This window comes from Anas platyrhynchos, chromosome 10 (genome assembly GCF_047663525.1).
Source record: "Anas platyrhynchos isolate ZD024472 breed Pekin duck chromosome 10, IASCAAS_PekinDuck_T2T, whole genome shotgun sequence".
NCBI classification, from domain to species: Eukaryota; Metazoa; Chordata; class Aves; order Anseriformes; family Anatidae; genus Anas; species Anas platyrhynchos.
In genome coordinates, this window is record NC_092596.1 from 16,955,624 (window position 1) to 16,983,595 (window position 27,972).

At 40.9% G+C, this 27,972-nt stretch overlaps 1 protein-coding gene across 6 annotated transcripts in view; it reads left to right on the top strand.

Annotated features, from left to right (window-relative positions):
• Positions 1-114: 114 nt before the first annotated feature.
• The window catches only part of SAGE1 (sarcoma antigen 1), a 37,494-nt gene continuing 9,636 nt past the window's right edge, over positions 115-27,972 (top strand). For 4 of the 6 annotated variants that reach the window (XR_005268372.2, XR_005268373.2, XM_038184648.2 and 1 more), the window contains exons 1-9: positions 115-378; positions 489-566; positions 16,816-16,965; positions 17,665-17,754; positions 18,069-18,252; positions 19,087-19,215; positions 21,090-21,253; positions 22,338-22,490; positions 24,257-24,389. Coding sequence is in view for 4 of the 6 variants with exons in the window: in XM_038184648.2 (XP_038040576.2) it covers positions 268-378; positions 489-566; positions 16,816-16,965; positions 17,665-17,754; positions 18,069-18,252; positions 19,087-19,215; positions 21,090-21,253; positions 22,338-22,490; positions 24,257-24,389 (1,192 nt within the window). In the remaining 2 variants the exon portion in view is untranslated. Of the gene's footprint in view, positions 379-488; positions 567-16,815; positions 16,966-17,664; positions 17,755-18,068; positions 18,253-19,086; positions 19,216-21,089; positions 21,254-22,337; positions 22,491-24,256; positions 24,390-24,581; positions 24,663-27,972 lie in introns of all 6 variants that reach the window. The other 2 variants (XM_038184650.2, XM_038184651.2) reach the window with 2 other exon arrangements.

Below are 27,972 nucleotides of genomic sequence, written 5' to 3' on the forward strand. Positions count from 1 at the left end.
GCGTGCGCGCTGGTCACATGGTGCTGGTGGAAGCTGAGGGGAGAGAAGTTGAGGCTGGGCGAACACAGGCAGCAGCTCAGTAACGAGCCGCAGCCGCCGCGCACGGACCCAGCCTGAGCCGCGCAGGGCCGGGCCGGGCAGGGCAGGGCGCAGCCGAGCAGAGCCGAGCCCAGCGGAGCCGAGCGGAGCCCAGCGGAGCGGAGCGGCCGGCCGGGGGAGCGAGCCGCCCCCTCCTCCCCGCAGGGTGCCCGGCGCTCCGCCTGGACCATGCCGATCCTCCTCTTCCTCATAGACACGTCCGCCTCCATGAACCAGCGGGCGTATCTGGGCACCAGCTACCTGGACATCGCCAAGGGCGCCGTGGAGATCTTCATGAAGGTGAGTGCGGGGCTGGGGGCAGCCGCCGCCGCCACCAACCCCCCCCCTCCTGCGTCTCCCTCTTCCCCCCCCCGGCCCGCTCACGCCGCCTCTCTCCGCTCTCTCCGCAGCTGCGGGCCCGGGACCCGGCCAGCCGCGGCGACAGGTACATGCTGGTCACCTTCGACGAGCCGCCCTACTGCATCAAGGTAACGGCGCCCCCCTCCCCACACAACGCGGTGCCCCCCCCCTTTCCTCCTCCTCCTCCTCCTCCCTTGCCCGCCCGCCCGCTGCGCGGGGAGGCGGCGCGGCGCAGCCCCCGGCCGGCCCGGCGGCGGCGGCAGCGGCCGCTGAAGATGGCGGACATTTTGCTTTTGTATGGAGGAGAGAGGCTGAGGGCGCTGCTGAGATGGAGGAGGGGGGGGGAGGAGACGGGCGGCAGCGTGATTCACCGCCCCGCCGGGCCGGGCCGCGCCGGGGAGGCGGGATGGCGCCGTGCCCCGCCCCCCCCCTCCCCGTCCCGCCCCGCCCCTCAGCGGCCGTTGCCCGCCCGCCCCCCGTGAGGCGGCTCTGAGGGGCCGCGCCTCATCCTCGCCTCTCCTCTCTCTCCTCGGCCCCCAGCCTTTTTTTTTTTTTTATTTTTTTTTTTTTATTTTTTTTTTTTCGTTTTCCCCATCTCCTTATTTCTTCCCGCTGCTTTTCATAACCCGCACCGGTTCTACGCCCTCGTGGTTGTGGCTGGGAGCCGCCTGGCGCTGGCTCCTGGCCCTCTCCTCGTTCCTCAGCGCTGAGGCACGTGGGGCCTGGCGTTGATCACGGCGACGGCACCACGAGGAAAAAATGGTGACACGCTTAAATTGCGGCCTCCAAATCACACACGCGGACCTTCAGCTGATGTTTACAGTGCTCAAAGCATTCTACAGAACACATGGTTGTTGCCCAAGCTTTAGAATGTTCTCAAGGAACCCTGGATTGTTATATTTGCCCTGAACAATATAGTAGTTTTATGGGAATTGTTGGGGCCTTAGGCACATATTATGAAGGCCATAGAATATCCCGAGTTGGAAGGGACCCATAAGGATCATCGAGCCCAACTCCTGGCACCACACAGGTCTCCCAAAAAGTTCAGACCATGTGACTAAGTGCACAGTCCAAACGCTTCTTAAACTCCAACAGGTTTGGTGCAGTGACTACTTCCCTGGGGAGCCTGTTCCAGTGTGCGATAAGCCCACATAAAACCTGTTGGTCATCCCAGGGAAGAAGAGATGGCCCTGCCTAGATCCCCCAGTAAAACTTGGAAGAAAAGTTGTGAAGAGCAGTTGTGCTTGCTGATGGTGTCTGTCCACATCTTTTGGTAATAAGGAAACTTAATTATCAAGACCCATGAATCTTGGGTCTTTTCATCAGCAATATATTTGCACAACTAAAAGTGTGGCCTGATTTCTGAAGGAATAAGTGGCTCTTGTGGGTCACTTGCTGTTAGGACTTCATGTTATTTTTACATCTTTACGTCCCGTTATTACATCTTTCCCTTCTGTTCCCTTAGAAGAGAGTGTCAGAAGTACTCATATTTCTGTGACTTGGAACCATCATATTTCAGTTACAGAAACTTACAGTTTGTCAAAAGACCTTGGTCTGCCTCAGGGAGAGTGTTGTGTTTTTTTTTTTTTTTTGAATTTCTTACATTTTTTGAAGACATAACACATCCTTTTTCCCCATCCCTGGTTGTAGCTAGATGTGAAAACCAAGTCTCTGTTACCTCACTGTTAACCATAAATTTCCTGTGTTAAGGGTTTTTCCTTTAAGTTCTGTGTCAAGTATTTTACAAGAAGGCCATTTTTTTTTTGTTTGAGGAAGAAGCCTTTCCACTGCGGTGCTAGAAAGGATCCTGGTGATTTATTATTAAAAGTGACTCTTCTGGTTGGAGATCTGTGTGATAATGCTACAGGTTGTTATCACATGCTGTACTCCAGATCTGCTGAAGAAAATTCTTATGCTTTAAATAAATATAATATCATTAAGGTTGGAAGAGACCAGCAAGATCATCTGGTCCAACCATCACCCTCCTACCAATATCACCCACTAAACGATGTCCCTAAGCGCCAGGTCCTAATGAGCATCTGTGTTCTCAATTCTAGTAGATAATGACTGAAACAAATGGGACTATGTGATACCCATTTTAAGATTAAATCATATTTGAAATACAGTAAATGACCAAGGAAACAGATGTTTTGGTTCTTGTAACATGCCATATCTATCTCTTTTAGAAATTCTTTCTCCTTTTACTTTGCTGATTTTCAAATTAGACCTTAAAGAATGTGAAAATACTTTTTCAAAACTCAGTAATCAGTGGGAACAGGCTGCGAATCAAAAAATACATGCTCATAATAGTTAATAGATCACAACTTCAGTTTAACTATTACACAACTACTTCATGGCACCACATAAATTAGCGTGGTTAGGCTGTTGCCCTGTCTCTTATTCGAGCAGAGAGCTTTACAGCAACAGCATGACTCTTCTCCGAGCTGAAGATGTGTTCTCAAGACTTTTTACTGGTATTTATGGTGTCCTTCTCTCGTGTATCCTAATTACCTTATTATTACCAGGAAAACATTCTAGTGTAGTCCAGATTCCCTATGTCTCAGAAAATGTGCTTGTAAAAGAAATAAAATACAGTTTCTCTACAAGCACTGCTGGAGTTAGATACCTTATTGGCTTTTTTGATTTAGAAAAGGAGTAAGCAAACTTGGCAAGTGAACGTATTTTGCAATTCTGCTTTCCAAATACACGTATTATCAACTGTTTTTTGTCAAATGCCTGCTTTATCCTCTTTTTTTCTTTATGTAATTTAATTAGTGTAAATCGTAATCTCCTAGATAGTTCTTAAGGTTAGGAGGGAACTAACCGAGGGAAATAATTATGTGGGTTTTCTGAGAGATGAACTGTATGTTTCAGAGTTCATTTAGCTGTAGCCTTAAAGTGTTTTAAATCAACAATGCAGATTTTGGTTTTGGTGGAAAAGAACACCTCTCGAACACGTCACACAAATAATGGTGTTTTTCTATGTGAAAGGGTCCTTCCGTGGCACAAAGATTGGCTAAGATGATGTGTTTGGAACCGTCTTCAGTGAAAAGTGTCTGAAATGATTTGAGACGTGTGGCTCTTCTCCCAGTCGTTCTTGTTGTTACATGACTGCTCATGGCTCTGTGTCACTTTTTAAATGGGATTACGTAGTCACTGAGTTTGCAGCATGGCTCTGCAAAGGATTGGGGTGGCACCCGTCTAAAGAGGTGACCCGGTACTGTCCTAGAAAGGTGGGAACAGTAAGATGGAGGAGGTGGGAGTCTTAAACAACTTCCACTCAGTGCAAAGGCCTTAGAAACCAGCTCAGGTGCATTGCTTTTGTTGGCTGCATCACACAGAGATGGTGATTTGTGAGAGGAAGTACGATGTCTGTATTAATGGAGTGTTGGGTGCTCCATCCCATCCGTGCATCAACCAGATACCGCTGTACCTCCCAGGTGTGCCAGCCCTACCCCTTTCCGCAAAAAAGTGCTGGACACCAAGTGAGTGGGGAGGAGAGTGAAAACAAGCCGAGGGTATTACTTGCAGTTCTGCTTTCCCCACAGCGTGCAGGTCAGAGACACGCTAAGGGTTGGTGCACCAGGAATGGTCTTCTCTAGTGTTTTCTTCTTTGCATTTGCTCAGTTGATTTTTTTGTAGCTGCATGAACTTTTAGCATCTTCAGATATTTTCTCTCTAGCTGAGTGTGTCGTGATTTAAGTGGGAAAGATCTTAAGCCAGTTTCTTTGGGTTTTCCTGTATTAGGGGTGCTAGAATTAAAGCATGGGGAGAAGGGGAGTGTCTTCTCACCTGCTCTAGTTAACCCAAGCTTTTGCTGTTTTCCAGCAATTCAGAAAAGAGGGAAGGGGATTTCAGCAAGATCTATCTAGATTTCACTGTAGGTGGAGCTTGTGCCCAAATCTCTGCCTAAAAAGAGTTTTTGAAAATGAAAGCAAGATTTAGCTCTTTTTTTTCTCCAGTCTTGATTTTGTTAAACCTCCCATCTTGTGGTTTGTGGTCTGCTTGTGGATTTGTGTTGCAAATGGCTACTTCAGTCCAGGAAAAAAACAATGGTGGTCTTATGTGAAGTTATTGATTAACTGGGCTGCCCTGCTCCCATGTGACTGATATCTGGCTGCTGATAGTGACACGGCCTTTCCTCAGTGCTTGAGGAGTATTATTTATGGCAGGGTCATAGAATTACAACTTTTGTTTAACGTTTTTGTGAGACTCTGTAATGACTTTCATAAACGATTTGGTCACAAGTCTAGGGACTGGGAGAACTTAAGTTACATTTACTCTGCTGAATCTGAAATTATATGCATTTTTTCTGTTTGTGTCTTAGGCTGAATTCAGGACCCAGTTGTGACTGCACTATAAATAGATTCCCTGAACTATGTATTTAGCTGTCTGAGAACTAGCTCAGAAGTCTTAATAGTGTGAGACTGCTCTTTGAAACTTCATTGTTTGAGAAATGCCTGCAGGTGATAGCTTTAGATTAGTGTCCACTGTGACTTTGAAGAAAACACTAAGGCATTATTGAGGGAAGAATGATCACTGTGAGCCATGTTGGGGAGGTATTAGGCTTTTTTGGCATGCACCGGTAAGTGATGGGGAGAATAAGCGTTAAGGAATTCTTGGGTGACCACCTCTTGTGACTAGAAGTGACGGATGCTTTTGGAAGCTGTATCTATATACTGTGGGAAGGCAGAAAGATTGATAGCCTTAACCTGAAACTATGTGCCACGTAGGCAGGAGAAAGAAAGTGAAAGAGAGGTGGCTGAGGTGCAAACAGGAATTATTGGGACGCCTTCCGTGTCTGTTAGTGATCCTGCTACTCTGAACATGTGCTCCAAAGCTAAGGAGCAATGTGTGGGAGCAGCCTTCATGACGTACTGTCTGGGTAACCTCTCCTGTCTCCCTGAAATTCTCCTAACAGGTTGAGCTTGATGACCGTAGATTTTGATGCCAGATTGGGGTATGCTAGAGGCTGGAATAGGAATTTGTGCAGGGCTGTAAGAGTCTGTCAAAGAGTGCTTGGCATGTGTAGATAACCTGTTCATTTAGGATACTGAAATAGTGCTTCAAAAGTGGAAGTTCATAAGGTCAGGCTCCAGGAGACTAACTTTATCTCATTTTCTGAGCTGCAGGGAGAAAGAGAAACCCGACTGTGAAACCTGTTGGGTTTAGGCAGGGATCTTCAGGAAGGCTGCCTGAAGTGATAGGAAGTGCATTTGTGTGTGTTTTAACTTCTGTCAAGGAAGACAACCAGAAGAATGTAGCAATTGCATAGCATAATCTTAAATTGATAAGCTTTTACATGAATTTGGAGATAGCAGAAATCATTAGTTTTATATATAAAAAAGTCTGGCTTTTTGCACATGCGAGCACTCAGAGGCCTGACCTGTCTGGCAAGGGAGGTGTGTACAACTGGAAGGGTACAAGTTGCTAGTGAGGTGTGCAGGCAGAACTGTTTGGTGCAAGGCAGGTTGGCAGCTACAGGAACAAGAGGGAAGCTGCTATTTGGATAGATGTAAAAGGGAAAGAAGGCTGAGCTAAGTGGGAGAGGCCTATTTTTCTCTCCACATATGCTGTAAATACCGTACAAACTTGGGTGAATCTACCAGTCAAGAGTTAGTTGAAAGAGAAAAAAACATGCAGAATATAGTACTGAGGGACTGGACGACATCTTGGTAGGCTACACAGTGCTATTGGTAACTAATTCAGGAGCATACATTCTGTACTTGTTTTTTGGAGATACGCAACCAATCCTCTCACATCAGCAATTCCTCCATACAAATTTTGAGTCATTCTTAGCAATGTTTAATCTGCTCACGTGTCTCAACACATCTTTCACTGCCTGTGACGTACTAAGCAGACCTCTCCTCCAGTTTTCTGATACAGGTTCTACTGTGCTTGGTTTGTTTTTTGCCATGGAGTTTGTGTATTTTCACTGGACTGACTTTCAGCATAAATGACTGGTAGCTTAAAACCAACAATTGCACTTACTCTGTTAGACACAATGGATTTAAGAAGAGAAACAAACACATGTCATGTACTTAGGTAGCACTCAGGCAAATCCTGATGGTCTAGTTCTTTTGGAGGACAAAACAAAATCCACAATGCTATTTGAGAATCCCCCACCAGTTTTTGCCTTCTCCTTTCTGTTTAACTGCTTTATCATGTAAGTTTTTAAATGCAGGATGTGTGCGCTGTGTATGCATGCAAAAAGGCCTTTAAAAAAAAAATAAATAAAAATTAAGCCTCTATCTCAGAATTGAAAAAGGAAGGCCAAAGACAGATAAAACTTTCTTGGTGAAAGGAATCAAAATTATCAAAACTCTGAAATTATTTTACTAAAAACTCTAGTATCAGTTGGCATCCTTGTAGCAAGCATGCAATAAAGTATTGTAGCCCCTCTTAGCTTAGGGTTACACTAAGTGGGTGTCAGTAGACAGCATCCTTTGAAAAGCACGTTCCCTTTCTTGAGAACTAATGTATCGGGTAAAGCTCAGACATGCTATTAAGCACGTATAAACATGCTGTTCTTCTTGTCCTGAGTGACTGCTTCGTGCTATCTGCTTTTGTGTGTGACTTAGGGTCAACATGCTCATGCAGGAACTGGTATGGCAAGGAGAAAGACTGTACTGAGGAGTTTTGTGTATGGTAATGTACCATATCCTTTTTAATGACAGTAAATTTCCGAGTGATTCGTTCTAAAAGAGAGAAGCAGTTTGGTACATTCTGAAATTGACGTCTCTTGTAAAAATTCAAGTTCAAGCAAGAAGGTGATCGTTTTTCAAGGAAAGTGATTTTCAATGGGAGGGCAGTTCAGAAATGAACTTCTTCTTGATAGATCTGATAGACCAAACTCTGCTTGGCTGTCACTTTCACCCTTAGTTCTGGAAATCAGTTAAATACTTGAACATGTGCTTTCTCCAGCTACCTGCCTTTCTGGGAAGGGAGAGTCTGTGCTGCAAAGTTAATTGTTAATGAAAATATTTCAACCAGTTCTGTTCCTCTTGGAGTTTGTAAAGTAAAACCTTGCTTTTTCATCTGAAGCAGGTTGTTCCCCCATGCTGTGGAGAAGATGCCAAAGAATTTGAATGGAAACCAACATCTGTTGCTCATAGACACAGTAGCAATTTATTTTTTCATCTTTTTATTTGGTTCTTTATTTGATCTTGGACACATTCAAAGATGTAAGCCCTTAAGACTACAGGATAAACTAGACAAAAGTAGATATGTTTGCAGTAAGAGGCTTAACTCATCCTCAGTGCAAAGGTCGCTTTTATTTTAAAAATAGAAGCTTAAAATGTGTAATCAAACAGTTAAGTTGGATCCCCCTATAGTTGTGTTCTTGTAGTGAGAGCTGCAAGAAAGAAGGTACTTTGTGAAATCAATTTCTGCCCAGTGAAATCTTCATTGGCTGCCTCCTTCCCGTTCATGCTGCTTGTATTCTGGTTTTGTATGTGCATCTTCTAATTTTTGTTGATATTTACGGTGGAAGTTCTGGGCCTTGCAGCCTGGCTTTGTGGTATAACTAAGAATAGGCACAAAATACTTACGTGATGTCTTCAGAATGGGAGTTTATTTTTAACCTTCAGGAAAAGCTAGCTAATACAGTTCTAAATGCTGAATCTTGCTTAGTGCAGCAATGGAAAAGGTAATTAAGGATGCTGACACTTGTACAGTGTTCATCCTTTCACAGTTTGTTGATAAAGCTTGCCAGAAGTAACAGTGATTTGCAGCAGTGGTGCAAGAGTGATGTTCCGAGCCTGTTATGGACAAGACAAAAGTTAATACTACCCCTACAGTATTTTCATGCTTCAGATAGTTGCAGTCTAGTGGAGGAAAAAGTCATTTCTGTATCGTGTGACTTAGAAAGGCAGCTCATTGTCTTCTGGAAGATGAGTGCTTTCAGAGGGGGGAGCAGTGCAAGTGTAAGGGCACTTTGAGAAGATTCTGGATGTCTCCAGTCAGTGATTCTCTTCATCTCTTCCAATATTTTGAATGCCTGTGTTCCTGGCTTTACTTACTGATGTAAGCTACCAAAAGCGCAAAAGGGAGAGGGCAATTGCTGTTTTGAATTTTAAATGCAGATTATTATTTAATAAATTCATGAAATTCATTCCTGTGATTTAGTCTTGGAAGTTTTTCTTCCTTCAGAAACCTTATTCTTACAATATACCAGTTAATGCATAACTCTTAGGCTTTTACCACCATTGAAAAGGTATAGTAGGGAGTAATTAAAATATCTTTTGCTTTGCGTTCTTCTTGTTAATTTTAGAGTTGTCGGAAAATGATTATGTAGTAATCCATCTTAAATATAATATAACAGCATGTTCTTCTGGGGTTAAGGTTTTAGTGAAGTGCCAAGAGAAAAAGTACATTCTTGTGATGAAACTTGGTTCCTGTGCAGATCAGAATCTGTGGTTCTCCATAAAGCTGTGTGGGGCTGTGTACTCAACCTGCAGCATTTCAAAGACTAGAGTTTCTTTTGGTGTAAGATCTGGCACTTACAAGTATCTCTGAAATTTAAGCTACTTCATACCAGGTAAGTCAGCCAGAGCCTTATTTTATTCTAAATTATTATTATTTATTTATTTTTTAACTAAAAGGCCAGTTTCACTTTTTACCGAGTTACTGTGTTTCTGTGCTCAGGCTCCTATGAGAACTTTCCAGGAAAGCAGTGTAGGAAATGTTACATGTTAAAGGCAGTGCTTCAGAGCTCCTGCATTTTATTTTGAAAGCTGAAGACAGTTGTTATTTTGGCTTTGGTTTCTGGGATGTTCTTAACTCTTGAAAGTGTGAAATAGGGTTTAAAAGTACAAATCTTGATGTTGTCAAGAGCCTAATTTAGCTGCAAACAAAGATTACAGTGTGCCTGGGCTGACGTTGCTGTGCTGGGTTTGTAAGTGGGAATAATGCATTAGTACCGGTGTTCAGAGCGTGTTAGTGGTAGAGCTGGTGCATTTTTTAATTAAAAAAAAAAAAAAGTTTGTGGGAACATCTGCATCTGTTGAGCTGGGACTCGGTTCCTTCAGCCCTGGGCTGGGGACAGGGCCTGGTGTCCTGCAGCTGGCTGCAGCCCCACAGGGCCCTGGCCCCATGCTGCGGGCTAGTGGCGCGTGGAGGGGCAAAGCCTGCACCGTGAGGGCAAGAGAGAGGGTGGGCGCCTCGTATTTAATTGTGAAGTCTTTTTTATTTTATTGTAGCAGTGCCTTAGATAATATTTCTGATGCAAATTGGGGAAATTTGTTGACTAGATGACCTCTTTTAGATATGGTTCTTTCTTGAGATTCAGAAAGAGCTTGCAGTTGACGTAACATTTGGGTGAGCTGCACTGGTTCTGCGATGTGCTTTTGGAAGGAGGGGGAGGAATGTGAGATTTTCAAAATGAACATGGATCATGCTGTGTCATCTCAGCTCTGTGCTGTAAAGCTAGAGGATCATGAGTAATTCTTCTAGTTCCAGCAGTGTGCCATGAAGAATCCCTTGCGATGATAGCATGCTCTGTAACCTCCTAGCTTTTTTCCTTGTGACTTTTCGAGCAATGCTGGGAGTAGGAAGGGGCCAGGAGGACAGAGTGAGGGGCTGACTGGCATTGAAGGCAGGTTTGGTGGTCTGGAAGAGCAGTGGGCACTACGAGTCAGTGGGAATTCTTGATGGAAACAGCCATGTTTCAGCTGTTCCACCCGGTAGTGTTTTTTAAATACACCTATAATGGCTTTTTTAAAATGACTGCTATGCTACCGAGCAGCATCTTGTTTTGCTTACTATGTGAGAGCTGCAGATTGTATGATTAAATCTGTTCCATTTTCATTAAGCTGTTGCATGGAAGGTATCTTGCTCTGGTTCAGTGCTGTACTGAAATATCCGAGCTTGTTGAGCATTTCTCAGAAAAAATGCCTCTTTAATGTCAGGATAGTGTTCTTTCATTTAGGTAAGAATGCTTGTAGAAATGGGGTGGCACCATGATCCCTTTGCTTTTTATGCTTCCCTTTCTTCATGTGTAGTCTTTTCATCCTTGTGCAGCAAAAAGTGTAGCAAGTGTTCCTGTCAAAAATACATGAAATATCGTTGACCAAAAAGCTCAAATCCAGAGATGGGTTAAAGCAGGAGCAGCAGGTAATGAATAGAAAGGTAATGTAGGCTTTTTTTTTCCCTTAGCATTGATTATTATTATCACTTGATTCTAAGCATAGTGTACAGCTTTAAGTGATCATACAGCATCTCTGACACTTCTAACGGGAGGAGATGCTGCTTTGCTTCGAATTCCTGCATTAACAGAGGGCTGCAGTGCTCTTGCTTTGTTAATGGACCTTAAGAGCCTGCTAGTATTTTTCATGGATATCATGCTTAAAGATTAATGAGTCATTTTTATATAATCATCTTGATTTTTTTCTTGATGAGAGAGCATTTCTATATCTTCAATATTGAATTCATCTGTAAAGGGCAGTGAACAATACGTAGTTAGAGCTGATTTCCTAAGGGGTGTGTGTGTGTTTTTTAAGTATCATAAATACTTTTTTCTGTATAAAAAGAAAATTATATCTGTGTAGTTGACTGCCTGACAATACTGCACTGAAGTTCAGTTTTGATCTTGTTTGCATTCACTAATATCATATATTTTAGAAAACAAGCTGGTGCAGTCTGTCTTTGTAAATGAGTTGGTCTTCAGTGGGTGCACCTACAGGAGAGCTCAGATTTGAAAAGTGTCATTGAAGGGGATATTCTGCTTCTCATGGAAGACCTGCCTTGGCGTGTGAGAATGGGATTGCTTTGGGATGAAACAAAACTGGAAGATGCTCTCCAGTTATTGAGTGATGACAGGTCTACGGGACAACGCTATAGGATAGCTGAAGTATATATATTCAGAAGTAAAACCCTGAAATGCAGGAATGTGGATGTCATCTCATTAGAGACAACTCCGTTGGTCTGCAAACCACCTGTTGGTTGTGCCACATTGCCTGCTGGCCCAAATGCGGCCAGTGAGTAACATGTTTTTTCTGACATTTAAACTGTTGTGAAGGGAGAAAACAAAACAAAACAAAAACCTGGGGAGGGGAGGAAGGATATCAAAGTGTGTGATATCAAAGTAAATAGTGAACAATTGTGGTGCCTGGAAATGGATGGAGGTAGAGGACAAAGGACAGCATTGATTAAAAAAAAAAAAAAAAAGTCACAATGTGTCAACTGTGTGGGATTAAATGAATCCTCTACGGGAGTAACTTGTTTTCATAAAGATGTATTAAAACAGTTCATACTTCTCTGTTCTCTTGGAGACATCTAAGGTACATTTTATATATATGTATATGTATATATATATATATATATGTATATATGTATATATATATTTATATATATGTATATATATATATATATGTTATGTAGATTTATTCTGTTGACTACTGTTGCCTGTCAAAAGTCTGCTCTGTGTATAAAGAAGCACCTGACCACTAAGTTTCAGTCTGAGTGCCTTACAAAACCAGAAATAACTTGACAGGAAGAAAAAACTTGCTTACTGTACACAACAGTAGCATTAAAACTAAGCTGCTTCCCATAGCTCTAACACAAGGACCAAGTGACGTTTCTGTACACTTACTATAATTGAATGCTGTTTGGGCTTATGGAGGGACAGTTAAAGTTGTGAATTTGCCATCAGTTAAGATATTCCTCCAATGAGAAGTTGTGAAAAGATGTTTTTCTAGGCTGGGCTTGCAGCAAACAGTGACCTGGTTGACCAGAGCTTGTCTCTCCTGTGTCTGCTGTAGGGTCACGTCTAATACTTACCCTGAAACTCTGTTCCATATTCTGCTTTGCAAAACCAGATTTTTATGTGAAAACCTAAAGATGAGCTGCCTTGGCTCGATAACCAAAACATATGTGTCTTTATGCCCCTCCTTGCCCTGTGATCTTAGGTTGTTGCTGAGAAGGACCGGGGAAACAGCTGCTGGTGTTTCCGACCCTTACCTGAGGTGCCACGCGGCAATCAGCTGAGTTCAGTCCTGTGTGCTGTGGGCATTTGGTGCGGAGGTGTTCTGCTCTGAGACAGGTGTTGGCATGCTGTCTGTGCCAAGAATGAAAAAGAATTGATCTTCCGAGCCTCTTTGCTGAGGGCTGTTGGGTACTGTGCAGTGACAGGACTGCTGGGTTGCACAGAAGTAACTGGAGCACGCAGGTCCTGAAACTGGAGAGGAGTTGCTGCAGCTGAGGTACAGACAGAGCTGGGGAGCTCTGCTGCCTCCAGTGGCATTCCTGCCTGGTGGGAGGGGAGTCTGCTGGCTGTGAGCTGGGGCTCCCACTTCTCCTGACCCATTTGCTCAGTGCAAAGAAACGTTTGAGAGAATGAAATGCGTAGGTGATGAGGTTGTGTGACAGTGGCTGATTTTAGGAATTTTAAAAGTTAAAATGGTACGGGATGTTTCAGAGCACCTCTCTTCCACTGTGAGCTATTTCTAGCTGGTAAAGCTCTGAACACCAACCAAAAAAAGGGGGTGTAGTGTAGGCACTGACTGTTTTCTGTACCTCCAGGCAGGGTTACCCTGCCCGTTGTGCAGAAGGGAGATGAACGGGACCAGAACCTCTTCTCCTCTCCCCCTTTGGCAAGTTCTGTCATAGCCAAACTGGGTTGGCCAGCTCTCAGTGTTGCTGTTGTGAAAAATGAATATTGTGTTCGCGAGAAATCCCGTTCCAAGGGGAAGCTGGGGCAGGAAAGCTTTAGATTATATAGGGGAGGGTCTTCCTTAGTGCAGAGCATACAAAGCAGTGCTGGGGCTGCCTTCAGGAGATTAAAGAGGTGAAATCAGAGAAGCAACCTCTGACATTATAGGGAGTCAAAAAGAATAATTATTTTCCCTAGGACAGAAATACTTGTTTCTTACACAGACACGAACAAATTTGAGTGGTGATCACAAAGTTACTGAGTTAACAGAAAGGTAACTTGAAACTTAATAATTTCAGTGACTTGGGAGGCAAAATATTCAGCTGCTTTCACCTTCTTTACATGGCACTTAGAAATGCTGTAGCAGGAGTGGTTTCAGATTGCACCAGTTTCTTACCTTACTTTTTCCAAATGGATGTCACTGACAGCCTAGCATGCCTCAGATTTGGTATGCTGAACTAGCCTCTGTTTTCCAGAGATGGATGCAATTGATACTTTGAATTACTGCAAAACTTAGTTAAAATGTGTTGTAGTATCCAAAATCAGTTTCTTATTGGGGAAACATGAGCAGAACTACAAATATCTGTATGTTGAAATAAATACTGAGGAGTTACTATAACACAGGCTGTTGTGATTGGCATGCTAGATTGCACATTTTCTGCTAACTTAGAATATTATTTTTGGTAATGTTACAATTTTTGAATGAGATCTGAAAGCAGTCCCGTGAACGAATGATAAACTCTGCAGCCCTGTGGTGCGGCACCTCCTATGGAAGCAGTGAGGAGGAAGGCCTGAAGGCTCCCAAGCAGCAGCTCCCTGGGTTTCATGGAGCTGGAGAAATCAAGAGAGGGAGCTTTGGACCTGGGCTTCTTGGGGTCTAATGTCAGGTGGTTGGAGGCGGCCATTCTTTGGAGGCAGTTTGCTTTGCTTTACTAAAGCATTTTATAAGATGTTATTTCCTGTCCCTTGCAATTGAAATACTCTTCTGTCGTTTCTTCTGTGTTTCAAAGGTCCCTGTTTATGAATGAGATTCTCTTTCGCAGCTCAGCTCTATTCCTTCTGATGTTGTTAGTCCTGGTTAATAAAACCTCCTCTTTGCTAGGTTTTTCACCTTGGTGTTTGCCTGAATCCTAGATAGTGTGGGGCTATCTACTGACAAAAGAGGCCAGTTGACCTTACCTGCTTTTTGAAGCTGCAGAAGCACTGCTGGAGTGGTACGGTGAGACAGAGCAGGGCGTAGATTTGTCTGAAAACTAAGCCACAACAAAAAAGAGTTGCTTCTCAGGTGTGTTAGTTCTTGGTATGATGGCTTGCAAAGGCCAAAGCTGGGAGCTGGAGGCAGCGTGCTGCTGCTGGTGCCATAGCTTCCAGGTCTTAGGGCCTCGGAGGTGGTACCCACAACTTGCTCTTGGCAGCACAGCAGGCTCGGTGACACCACATCTTTGCCTCTTCTTTTGACATAAGCAAATAGGGTGAGATTTCAGCTTATAGGACTTGAAGTGGTTTGTTGTCTTACTCCCCCCGCAACCGCCTTTGAAAGTTTTTTGGTGTTTACATGGAGGGTAAAATTACTTTGTTCATCTAAACTACCAAAAGATAACGTAGTAACATGGTAGCAAGATAAAAGCTGCTCAAATTGCTATTAAAAAAACTCAGGGCATAAAGCTAAGTGGGAGTGTAATGTTGAAGATAATGTGAAATTACTCCATGCTAGAATTGGTTTGTAAACAACTAAAATAACTGATAATTAGTTTTGACTTAAAAATTACTGACCTGTAGAGGATACATGTTTTGGGTATGTTTGAGTTTGGTGGTCTTAACATTTGTGTGCGGTGGATTTTACTTGTTTGTTTTTAAATTGCTGCTTAGCATTTCTGCTGGCAAGTGGAAGTAGTGTTTTATAAAAGATTTTTTTTTCGAAGCAGCATTAGTGGTAGTATTTTGAATTTAGGAAGGATTATTATTTAATCACTTTAAAGTGCTTTGTTGAACTCATTATCCATATGCTCTGTGTTACATACTTGACTCCTTATTTTGCCCTAAGAATGATTCTGCTGCATGTATGGAGAAGAGAAAGCAGTTTCTTGGGCTCTAGTTTCTGTCTCTGAAACACGTGTAATTACCCACACTGACCAGAGTCTTTTTGGGAGACACATTATACAGAAGTAAGCCTAAAAATTGAAAAACAAAACAAAATGGAAAAAAACACCTATCTTTATTTTAAATCTGTGTATGAAATTGGGAAGTGTCGCGTTTGCTGTCATTCTTCACTTAATTAAAAATTCTTTGGTATTATCCCGTTTATTCGAAAGGCACAGGTCTCCTCTGGTTTATCTTCGAAGAAGCTCTGAGAGGTTGTACAACGAAAAGTAGTTTCCTTCAAAGACAAGCCACTGGTGATGAGCTCCTCCTGGTACATCCAGCTTGCTTGGTTGCTTTGCAGGCAGTTAGCTAACTGCAGCTGGATCAAACGTGGTGGGAGTTGGAAGCCGAGCAAATGTTTTCAGAATGGGAAAATAGCAGAATCCCGAAATATGGGTGGAGCCTGTTACTGTTTATTTAAAAAATAAACTCTTAAATTCGTTAGAGGTCCCATCTAGAATTGTGGGCTAGGCATAGTGTTTCCTTTGTAAATGTTTTACTCCCTGATGCGTCTTTGCTATAAGGCAACTCAAATAGCAGTCTGGTAGAAAAAAACGTTTTGAGCTGCAACCTGGCTGTTCCCAAGAAACGTGACTCGTTTGGTAGCTGTTTTGTACCAGACCAAACGTATTGAAGGATTGTTGCTTGCTTTGGGCTAAGAGCATGTGCGGGCAGTTGCAGAGGCCCAGCTGATGAGATACCATATTTTGTTAAGCCACGGTGGTGAGGGAATGGATGGTGTTTTACTGACACTGACCTGTCTGATGGAACCCAGTGCCTTTGAACTTCGAGTGCAGTTTGGTGATGAAGCTAAGCCAGTCCTGTCCTTCCTTTGCCCAGTGCAGCGTTTTTCTTCTCCTCCTGCACTGATAGGACTCTTGACTTGGTTCAGGAAAGCAAACCTGACCCAAACCCATTTCTGTTAATTCTCCTGATGGTAACTTGAATGGTAAAAATGGTAAATGGTAACTTACAGTAACCTCAGTAAATTAAATGGCATGAAATGAACCCATGGGGAAGAAAAACAAGAAAAACAGTAAAGTTAAGCAAGAGTCAGATAGTATATTAAAAATAAGCATATGAACTAAACTCATATGCTTATATACTTGGAGAATTTGTGGGAGGGAGAATATGTCACTGGGGAGCAAAGGTGACAGTCGTTATTGCTGCTGCTTTTCTTTTTTTTTTTTTTTACTGTTACTGTTAGATTTGTAACTCCTGTATATGCATATGCACATTGCATATGCGTCCTTTCTTCTAGTCTTGATTTGTGGAGGAAAGGATGGAAGGGAGGTGGGCATAAGACAGAAGAAGCAAAGACACTGCTGCTTGTATCTTTTATCATTGCTTTTTTGTGCTCTTCAAGCACTTTAATGTGTGTATTTCGTCAGTATCCCATTGTATATATACTATATATTTCACATCAAGTTCGGCAGATGTGGATTAGGTGTGTGCAACATATAAGTGATGCAGTAGATTGAATAATGAGGGATTTTCCTTTTTTTGGTGGGAAGGGAGGTTAATGACAACTCACAGTTGATTCTAGTTGTTGCAAAACTGAAAAGCTTTTTTGTTTTATGTAACAGGCTGGGTGGAAAGAAAACCATGCAACGTTTATGAACGAACTGAAAAATCTGCAGGCATCAGGACTAACAACCCTTGGTCAGGCACTCAGATCTTCATTTGACTTGTTAAATCTCAATAGATTAGTGTCTGGAATAGACAACTATGGACAGGTAACAATCTCTTTCTAGTCTTCCTTTTTATTTGTGTATGCTTCTCAATTACAGTAGGGAGAGATATGGGTGGTTCAAGTATATCTTTTTGCTTTTTCTGTTTTGTAATTGTTCTTTTGGATAGCTTGTGTGTTAAATCTTGAAAGTAAATTGTTTTTCTTTTTACATTTTCTGAGCACACCATGAAATACACTAGCACTTTTTTCTTGTTGAACAACAAAGCAGTAATGTAAATAACCCAGAGTATAGATGTACAGTTGCTGCGTTGGAGCGTGTACACTGGATGGCAGCACATCTGCTTTTTAGTTTTATTCTGTCTGTAGTTTGTCCTGCATTTCCCTTTTCTCACGTTTGGAAGTTCCAGTTGAAATTACTCTGTTTTTGCTGCACTGCCACCATAAATTACTGAGTTCACTGAGTTACTATGTGTTAACTTATTTATTCCTTTTGTGGAATAGAAGGATTTGTAGCCATTACTGTAGGAAGAAGACTAGTAATTCCAAAAATGTGTTCAGAATGCCTGTGTGTGCACGCGCAGAGTAGCTCTTCTTATATAGTTCTGTGTAGTTCCACACCTGTTGAAAGAAAACTTCAGGGTTGTTCCAAAAAATTGCTCATCTTATTGCTTACTTTATAGTGACAATAATCTACAACTGAGTGTTAAGGTTACTCCTAGCATTCCTGTGCTTTTGTCTCTAGGGAAGGAATCCATTCTTTTTGGAGCCATCTATTTTGATTACCATCACAGATGGAAACAAACTGACAAATACAGCTGGAGTTCAAGAGGAGGTAAACTTGTATTAAATTCTTATAAATTATGATCTTGCAAGATGGCACTATGCTGAGATGAATGCTCATGTTTTTATCCTGCAAAGAGTACCTCTGTTCCATCAGCCTATTCTGCAGAGAAAAGCAACTAGCTATGGTGTTGTTGCCCAACCCCTAAATTCACACTCCGTGTGGATTTCCAAACTATAGCGCCAGATAAACTAGTGGATAGAAGAGAAATGGGATCCCTTTCAGAGTAATGGTTAAATTTTGATACTCTGTTTTTAGATGGCTTGTCAAATACTTGAAAATACTCCTAAATCTTTCTTTAACAGCTTCATCTTCCTTTGAATTCTCCTTTGCCTGGAAGTGAACTAACCAAAGAACCATTTCGTTGGGATCAAAGACTGTTTGCTCTAGTGCTGCGTTTGCCCGGAGCTGCATCTGCTGAGCCAGAGCAGCTTGGGAGTGTGCCTACTGATGAATCTGCTATCACACAGATGTGTGAAGTTACAGGAGGTAACTGGATATTACTTTGCTTTGGCTTACATTTGTCATTTGCCTTAAAACATTTATTTATTTCCCTTTGATTAATCTTTACCTCTAGCTTTTCTTCATATGAATTCCTCAGTGTCCGTCTGAATCTGTGTGGTGCTTCTTGAGCTTGGTTTCCTGTAGGACAGGAGAACTTTAAAATAAAACCATATTCGTATGTTAGATCTTGTGGCTCTAAGAGCATTTTCTCAAGCACTAGTAGGAGGGATTTGAAAATTTCTTGGATTGTCCTTCCAGAAGTTGATTTTGCTCACCCACGAGATTTGTTATTTAAATGTTGAGTTGAGGTGGAGATGTATTACAGGGATTTTAATTCTGCTAAAGGACTATTAAGCTAAATTTATTGTTAAAATAGTTAATTCTGGAGTCTGTTCTTCAAGATCTTCATCAGAATTTTTGTTAAATTGGTGCTTGAAAGTGTTGCATGGGAGAAGTTTGGGGTTGTATTGGAGTTGATTAAGTTTGGGTAGACAAAAGCAGATAGGGCATGCAGACTTGGTGAAATTGGAGGTTGTTAAGTACCTTTATAAACTTGGCCTTGGTCCAGCCTGATGTAGCTGTCATGGCTTTTTTATTTTTTAAGCAAATAGTAAAATATAAGCAGGTTGGTTTTCTTTCTTCCTTGATTTCATTGTGTTTGAAAGCATTTAACATCAACTACTACTAATCTTGTTGCTATTATTTTAGATAAAGCTGAAAGTCTTGGCAGTATGGCTTACAAAACAAAATGTCTTCCTTAAATTACAGAGGGAAAATATGAAAGCAAGCTCTGAGTAATCTTAATGATCTCTTGTATAGGTCGTTCCTACTGTGTTCGGACACAAAGAATGTTGAATCAATGTTTAGAATCTCTAGTTCAGAAAGTCCAAAGTGGAGTTGTTATAAACTTTGAAAAATCAGGACCAGATCCAGCTCCTATTGGAGAAGGTACAGTAATCATTTGTTCCTGTTAATTAATTAATTTATTTTTTTTAAATGTTGTATATGCATGCAAATGCCCTTTGATGTCTTCAGTTTCCTTCCTTTTAGCTTTTCACTGTAGTACACAGGATTTATCAGATGCCTAATCTAAAAAAGTGAATAAGCTATAGAGCTTATGTGCTTCAGTGGTAGAGTTCTGATTTCTCTTTAATTACCCCAGATCACGATGGAAGTAACAGAGGAAAGTGAATATTTGTAGGAAGTGGTCAAGTTTGAATTACTGCTGTCAAAACTTTGTTTGAAATGAACTAAGTTTGGGATTAGTGTAATTGAGTCCTTAATCATTTCTGAAGTAATTTCAGCTCTGAATTTGCTGGACATATTCATTCCGCTAATTGATCACACACACAGTAAACTTCAATTGAGTGTTTGTAGCTGCAAGTGAAAAACTCAGTGCAGAGAACAAGGAATTATTTTGATAACTGCAAGTAAAGTACATAGCAGAATAGAAAAATGCATTCTTAATGTGGACAAAGGATTTGCAGAACTTCATGGTGAAAGGAAGGAGAGAGCTGACCAGTTTATACCTAGGAAATGAGGATGTTTCTGGAATGTCAGGAGCTTAATAGCTTTTAGGGTCCCCTGAGCATCGTAGCACAGCCAGTTTTACCCCTACTTTCCTTTCTTTTTTTAATCACCCTTTTCTTGCTTTATATATTTTTTTTCTCTTTTTGCTTAATAATGCCATTCTATTGTAAGTATGCTTAAGGCTTTCCTGTAAGGCCTTGCAGGATAGCACTTCAGCAGATTCTTAGGTCTCTGTTGGCACAAATGTTCTCCTATGTGGCAAAACAGCTGGTGAAATTTTTTTTTCTTTTGTCACATTTTAAATGGTAATGTGCTGTGAATACGTATGCATAAAAAGATTGAGAGCTTCTGTCTTTACATAAATTGTGGAAATCCTCAACTAAAGAGAAATGTGATGCTGTTCACCAAAGTTTTAAAAACCACTGTACAGTACAGAGTACACATACAGTGCAGAGAAATAAAACAGGTATGCAATTGAAAGGTCTGAAAGGTGTTATGCACATTATTATTGACCAACTGTTTAAAGCAGGGCAATTCAGTAGAGTAAAATGTTCTTCAGATGAAAAAGATTCTTGAAATACGTGATCTCTTCTGTGTCACTTGCCTTGAAGAGCAGTCTTTGAAAAATAATTCTGAGATTCTGTACTGCTACAGACTTCTTTGTGCTCAGTGCGGAGGAAGTCTGTGCTGGTACATTACAATGGACTGACAGAACACTGCTCTTCCCAGTAGACAGTGGGGTTTAAGTGATTTGTGACTTCTTACTAATTAAAAATGTGACAAAAGCTGCTCCTGCCAGATGCATCTGACTTCCCCATGAAACTTTTCTTCACTTTCAGTTTCCATGAGTGGCAACATCAGTCAGTGAGCTTTGCATCCCATATAGAAAGACTGTAAATGCAAATTATCAGTTTTTACAGGTGCAGCAGAACTGAAAATGATAGACTTGCCGTTGCATATCAGATGTACATCAAAGTACTGAACTTGGGTGAATATGCAGACCCAAATAACATTTTCCGTAATACGAAAGTACCCTGCTGCACTAATTAGCTAATGGCTGTGCCACAGGAGCAGAAGGGTGGACGTGGGCAAATGTTTACATTTTTTCTCAGATGACGCTGTTCTACGCTTTGATACGTAGTTTTTTCAGCCACTGATGTGAAGATCCTGTGTCTTTGAAACAGTTGTAGTGAAACATCTTATTGGTTGCTAATAGAAAAAATTTGCTGGGAGACAAATGCATGCCATGTAGCTTTTTATTTTATTTTTATTTTGCTTTGTTTAAATTTTAGATGGACTTGTTGATTCATCCAGACCCATCAATTCATTTGCTTCTCAACCGTGGCATAGTTGTCATAAACTCATTTATGTACGGCCTAACCCTAAAACTGGTGTTCCTGTTGGGCATTGGCCAATCCCTGAATCTTTTTGGCCTGATCAGAATTCACCAACACTGGTAAGTCAAGAACTGAAAAAAGGATTCTACACCTAATTAAACAGACTGAAAATTAATAATTAAGTAATTTTTGACTTTCTGTGTTTGCTAATGCAATCTGTCTTTGCTTGAAAAGAATAGTTAAAACTTTTTAACACAGAGTAGTATAATCTAATGTAGATACTATATGCTGTGATTTTTATTTTACTTCTTTTTTTTATCTGGAAGCAGTACTTCGACGTGTATGGTTGATTAGTTTGGTTTAAAAAAAATCTTCAAAAGATTATAACATTAAATTCTGAATTACTTTATATAAAGCTTCTGACTAAAATTTGTGATATAAAATCCATTTTGGATGGAACACAGAGTATTTGTTTTTGATAAGGAGGATAGATCAACCATATTTTTTCTTAGTACTTCAGATGTGGACTCTTCTTTCACTTCTTTCACAGCAGAAGGAATTAAAACCAAAATAGAAGAGTTATCCATTCAGAAAATGAGATAAAAAGATCATTAACTTCATTTATCCTTTCTTAATGAAACAATCATGCATTTGGCTTATCTTGCTAGGCTTTCTAGGTACCTTTCTTGTTAGGCATGTTCTCTTTCTAAACTTTGCAAGAACTCAAGATACAGTTCCCTCTCCTCCCACACATGATTCAAGAGGAAGAAAAACTGAAACTCAACAGAGAATATCTTGAGGATACTCTTTGTGAAGTGAGCAGTTTCACATCTTTAATTCTGCTAACATCAACCTAAGAAGCAGAGTTGGAAGTTTTCTTTAAACCCATCTGTGGTATGGGTGGACTGGCATGGAGGCTTCTAAATATCAAGATAAATAGTGGAATGCTAACCATATTCTTCTCTTAGTGGGAAGAATGTGTGTGCCTGTGTGCACATGTATGTTTTTTAAGTTAGAGAAATATTACATTAATTTATATTCTGTTGTAGGAGCTTGTCACTTTCTTTTTTGAAATAAATTGGAAACTGAAAGGTTAAGCTTACAAGATAGTAAAATATATATTTCTGAATAATTTGTTTTCTGAGAGTTGATTTGTTTACCATAAATACCAGGTAATTGATGTGTTTCTCCACTTCCTTCTAGCCTCCGCGCACAGCTCACCCTGTTGTGAGATTCTCCTGTGTTGATTGTGAGCCAATGGTAATAGACAAGCTTCCTTTTGACAAGTATGAGCTTGAGCCTTCGCCCTTAACACAGTACATCTTGGAACGAAAGTCTCCCCATACCTGCTGGCAGGTATTTGCCCTTACGTTTCTACAATCAAATAAACGGGTATCCTGAAATGGTAGTGCCTTAGTTTTTGTAAGCCTTGAAGAGTTGGGGTCTGGTGTGAGAGTCTGCAGTTGACAGGAAGAAACGTGTCAAGGTTTCAGTTACCTTCTTTCTAGTAGAATTATCAGGAATTGTTGAGGGATTTTTGAAACAGCAAAGATCCCATGGCTTGCTGCAGCTGAGCAAACCAGGCTACCAGGATGGCTATAAGAAGTTCCCATGACAGTGTTCCCACATCGCCCAATTGAGGAATTTAGAAAAATATTGTTGCCAGAAGCTGGCTTCAAGGACAAGGTCTATATGACTGCTAATCACAAGGGGGTTGTTTTCTTGCAGGTGGGGTTGTTTTCGTGCAGTTGTTTGTCTGAGTGCTTTTGACCAATAATCTTGTGTGAGACACTATCCGCCCCTGTTAAGTTGACTATAAAAGTCAGGCTATTTGGGTAATAAAGAGGCAGCATGATCTGACCATACCAGTGGCTGTCGTGTTTTCGGCCGTTCTTCCTGCAACAAGGTCAGAATGAGTGATCCCTCTCCAGGCTTTGTAATCTCATTTAATTCTGTTTCTAGGTCCATTTAATTTTCTTAAGAAATGTGTCTCGCAGGTTCCGTTCTTGGCTAAATTGAAATTCTCTGTAGGCTTTCATTTGCTTTTGGGGAAACTATGCTAGTTTCTATCATAGCTGCAGATGTTGATTAGGTAACAATTCCGCTAATTGATTGAAACTGCTAGTGGGAATTGGATGGAAACTGTTGATCTTGTTGATGAGATTGGCCTAGCAGAAGCCAAAGTTCTGATGTTGAAATCCTTTGTCACATGCTCTTTTGTGATCTTTGGGTAAGTGATGTGTTCCTGCATCCTCTATAAAATACGGCTTGTAAATCCCTTCTAAATGGTGTTCTTTCTTGTAAAGGGTAGCTTAATAGGTACAAGAGGAGTTTGGTTTGTGTGGGATCTTACCCGGAAGGATGGGACAAGAAGTCTATCTTCTATTTTTGTTTGCCTAATAAATATTAAAACTTAAAGCATAAGATGTATTTTTGAAGTTAGTTTTAATTGAAAAATTGAAGTTATTTCTAATAAACTTCCTTCAAAAATGGCTTTAAAGCGTTCATAGATAAATTATTTGCCTAAGTCCTCCAGACAATCCCATTGTTAAATTTTCCTGCTATTTTCCAAGAACTGCTTTTCTTCTCCCACCTCCTTAACAGACCCATGCATACTAGAGAAATGGGCTCAACATTAAGAGTATGGGCACTTGGTGTGATTGAAAGATGTTTCCTGAATATTCCTGTTTGTTATGCTTGATATGTATGTGTAAGAAGTTTTAGATTTCCTTTGCCATTGTAAATTCTAGTCCTGCTATTTTACAGGTCAGAAGAGTAATTTCAAATGCATTGTTTATTAACGTCACAGATGTCCCTTAACCAATTTCAAATAATTTCAAAATCTTTTCAGAGCATCACTTAAGTAGGCTTACTAAAGCACTAAAGATTATATTGTGAAGAGCATTTCCGCACTGACTGGGAGTATGCTAGATGTTGCATGTTTACATTTTGTGACTGGGAAGTGTAAGTGCATGCTCATCCTGATGTGTGCAACCTCAAACTTGGCTGTTCTTGATAATGAGTTGCCTTAATGCAGTAAGATTCAGATTGTTATTAAAATGCTCTATGCTTAGTATTCCTCATGTTCTTCCAATAGTGATATATTTTTTTTTCTTTATCAGGTATTTGTGAGTAGCAGTGGAAAATACAGTGAACTTGGCCATCCATTTGGGTATTTAAAAGCAAGCACTACTCTAACCTGTGTAAACCTCTTTGTGATGCCTTACAACTATCCTGTTTTACTTCCATTGTTAGGTAGGTAATAAATTTACGTTGGACTGCCGATGCAGCTACTTGAGAATAAAAACAAAAACGTGGTTAGTGTGCTGCCTTAGTTTGAGACGTTATAAAATAATGGAGAATGGAGTGTAGAGAATGTTGCAAACTCTTTAATATAATTTGGGAGGAGAGGATTTTCATACCCCCTCTCCCTTTTTTTCTCTCCAGCAGAGGAGGAGAGCTACCTGCTTCCAGTGCATGTTTGATGCTGTTCACCTCCTAGACACGTAGCCTCTTCCTTAACCTGGAGTAAGCTTCAACCTCCATTCTTTTCCCTCATTTAGGGTGTGGTGTATCCAGGTTTTGCCGTTGCTCTTGTAGCAGCTAATTTTTTTTTTCTGGAAGATCAGATTCAGTGTTATGGGTGTTGGGAAGAGGGAATTCCCAGATGCTGTTCAGAGCAGTAAGAAGGAATAGAGTAGGGATACAGCCTACAATTCTTCCCTGCCCAAAGAACCAATGTTTTTCATACTCACAATAAAGTACTTTCTACAGGAAAAACAGTATGAAAAGGTGCTATGTGAGTAACTGCCATAATAATTATGTCTATTAGGGTTTTGCCATAAAGGTAATGGCAGAGAGGAGAGTTTCTTGGGTGTTGCCAAACCTTTTAGTTGCAGATGCTGTAGGAGTTTTTTGTTCTGTTTATATAGATAGAAAATAAAATTTATATAGATAGAAAATAGAAGTGGAAATTGGAGAGAATGAACACAAACTTGATTATTACTTTCTCGCACAAGGTTGTGCATTTAGTTCTGGAAAACAACTTGGGATTGCTTTTTCCTAATCCTGGTCATAATCAAAAAAAGAAATTTGTGCTTGCTGGGTAAGGTGGCTGCCTTCCATAATCATCCTTGTAGACTAACAGTTGTCTTAAAGTATGCAAGCAGGATCCTTCAAGACTAATTTAGCATTTTCTGTAAGCTGGTGGCTAATGCATTACTGTTGCAGGTCCACTTGCTGAAAAGTCATTACTGATACTAAAAGAATTTCCCTGTTTGTTTTGACGTTCTTTTGATGTTTGTTTGCAGTTCTGCTATATCTTCCCTGGGAGCTCATGTCTTCCTCCTGCCTTTTTTGCAGGGTTATAAAGCTCTTCCTGCTTTTTTGGAAAAAAAAGCACCTTTTCAGTATGTGTAATGCTATTCTTCAGGTCACTCACATCCACCTGGTATCTTAAGTTTGCAAAGGCTGTTTAAAGGAGAATTTGAAACTTCCATGTTGTGCAAGTTGTAAAATGGATGTTTTCTCTAGAATGTGAATGCACAGCATTCTCTGTTGTTAACAAAAAAGCGTACATGAAGTGTTACCTTCAGATCTTGTTCCAGAACTTTGTTTATCCTTGGTGTCTAAGGCATGGTGGAATGAAGTTCTGTGGAATATACCTAAACCTGAAAGCGGATCTGGCCCCTTCCATTACTGTAACCCAGATAAAAAAGGATGTGAGAACTTCGAAACCCAGGAGAAACTTAGTGTATCCAGCCCACCAATGTTGGTCCACCAGTTGAGGTTCTAGTGGCTACTGCCTATACTGTGTTGGAGGAGTGGGACTTGTCCTGGTATAGTGGCATGGATAATATCTCTCCCTTCCTTTCGTTGTCTCTTTCAGACAAGTCAAAAACGCCTTACAACATTCATAGAATCATAGAATCATAGAATATCCTGAGTTGGAAGGGACCCTTAAGGATCATCAAGTCCAACTCTTGACACCGCACAGGTCTACCCAAAAGTTCAGACCATGTGACTAAGCGCACAGTCCAATCTCTTCTTAAATTCAGACAGGCTCGGTGCAGTGACCACTTCCCTGGGGAGCCTGTTCCACTGTGCAACCACCCTCTCTGTGAAGAACTTCTCGTGCTGTCTTATCGAGTGACCTATATGTGTTCAAGCATTATAAACAGATCACAAGATGCTGAAGATTTTTTTTTTCTTGCATTTGTTTTTCTGTGTCCTTGAGCAGGGCAAGCCTTAATCCTATTTTTGGTAAAGAGTATAGGAGACAGTCCTAAAAGATAGGAGAGGTATGCATGAAGGAGCTTGCAGGTGATGCTTGAGCCAACTGAAGCAAGTTGTGGTCCATGATGGAAGGAGGCAAACTGTGTATCACATTTGATAGATTTGATGATTTATATCTCGGTTTCTGCAAGAGTGGATTTTAGTGTGTTCAGTGTGAGATGCTTCTGAAGACAGAACTTTTCACAGGTAGAGGGATGTGCTTATGCATATGTTTGGCTTATGCGTTACAGAGATTTCCTGTTCAAGGATTGTTGCCTTTAATACTAGCATAGCTCATGTACTTGAGATATTCTACTGTTTAAAAACAACTGCACAGCCAACTTCATCAAGTAAAAGTCAAACGAGGGGATAGAGATGGGCAATGCTGCATCTCATCTCTGCTAAGATGCTTTCATGATTGATTTTCATAGAAGGGCAGGTACTGCTGGGCAACAGGAGTGATTATTCACTGGGAGGGTCAGCAGAAGTAGTGTTGAATCGGCTGTGATGGAAATGCCATGAGAAGGTGGTGAGTAGCCTTTCTGTGTGGATCTAAACATGCAGAAGGATGAGCATTTAGAAAATGGCTGCCCGTGAAGGACTGCAATATGGATCGTTTCCTTTGATGATTTTACAGGCTGCTTGAGCGAACCTGCAAGTAATATTTTGGAAACCAAGAGTTGCCTTTCTCACAAATGTGAACATAGGATGCTCTTGCACTAGGAGGGAGAGCCAAACATTTTGTACCAATGGAAAAAGTACGATACTATTGGTGTTGGATACTATCTTACATTGTAGCTCCTTATATGTAGGCTAGATTTTTTGCAGGGAAGAATACTGCTTTTCTTGAATGTAAAAGCATTAGTCTCCCACTGCTTAAAACAAATGAGCATATCTATTAGTGCAGAGACATCAGAAAGCTCAGGGAATGGTGGTATACTCGTTCAGGTGAAATTTAGCATGGGTAGTGATAATAAAATAAAAATTAAAACTTTTTTTTTCGTTCCATGGTATAAACAGTCAGAACTAGCATGCAAATGATCTGTTCAGGTAATTAGGCTCTTGACAAACTACTGAAATTGCCTACTGACCCTTCTTTCCTGCACACTTTTTCTCTCCCTTTTGTTCACTGAGTCTGAAGGTGCATCAAGCCCCCTTATGTGGTACTGGTTACTGAAGATGTGTATTGGTATCTTGGTTTGACATGATTTGGTTATTTTTTATGTTAGTCTGGAAGTGGATAAAGAGCATTTGGAGCACAACTTGAATTAAGTGATCTGTAGGTTTACCTGTTCTCTTGGAATTGCTACAACTTGTGGCCCTTTACTGGTTGTTTCTATTGCCATCTTCCCAATTATGCAGTGCTTTTGGCTCCCTCCGAGTTTAGAAGTGAAAAGAGTATTGTATTGATTTCTGGACTATACACAGCAGTATCTGAAAATCAGCAGGTTGGATTAAAACTATGAAAAGATGATTTCAGTGCTTTTGGATTTTATTTACCAAAGGTTTGGATTTAATCCATGAATGAAGTAGTTAACTAAGTTGCTGTTTGTTTCCTTGTTTA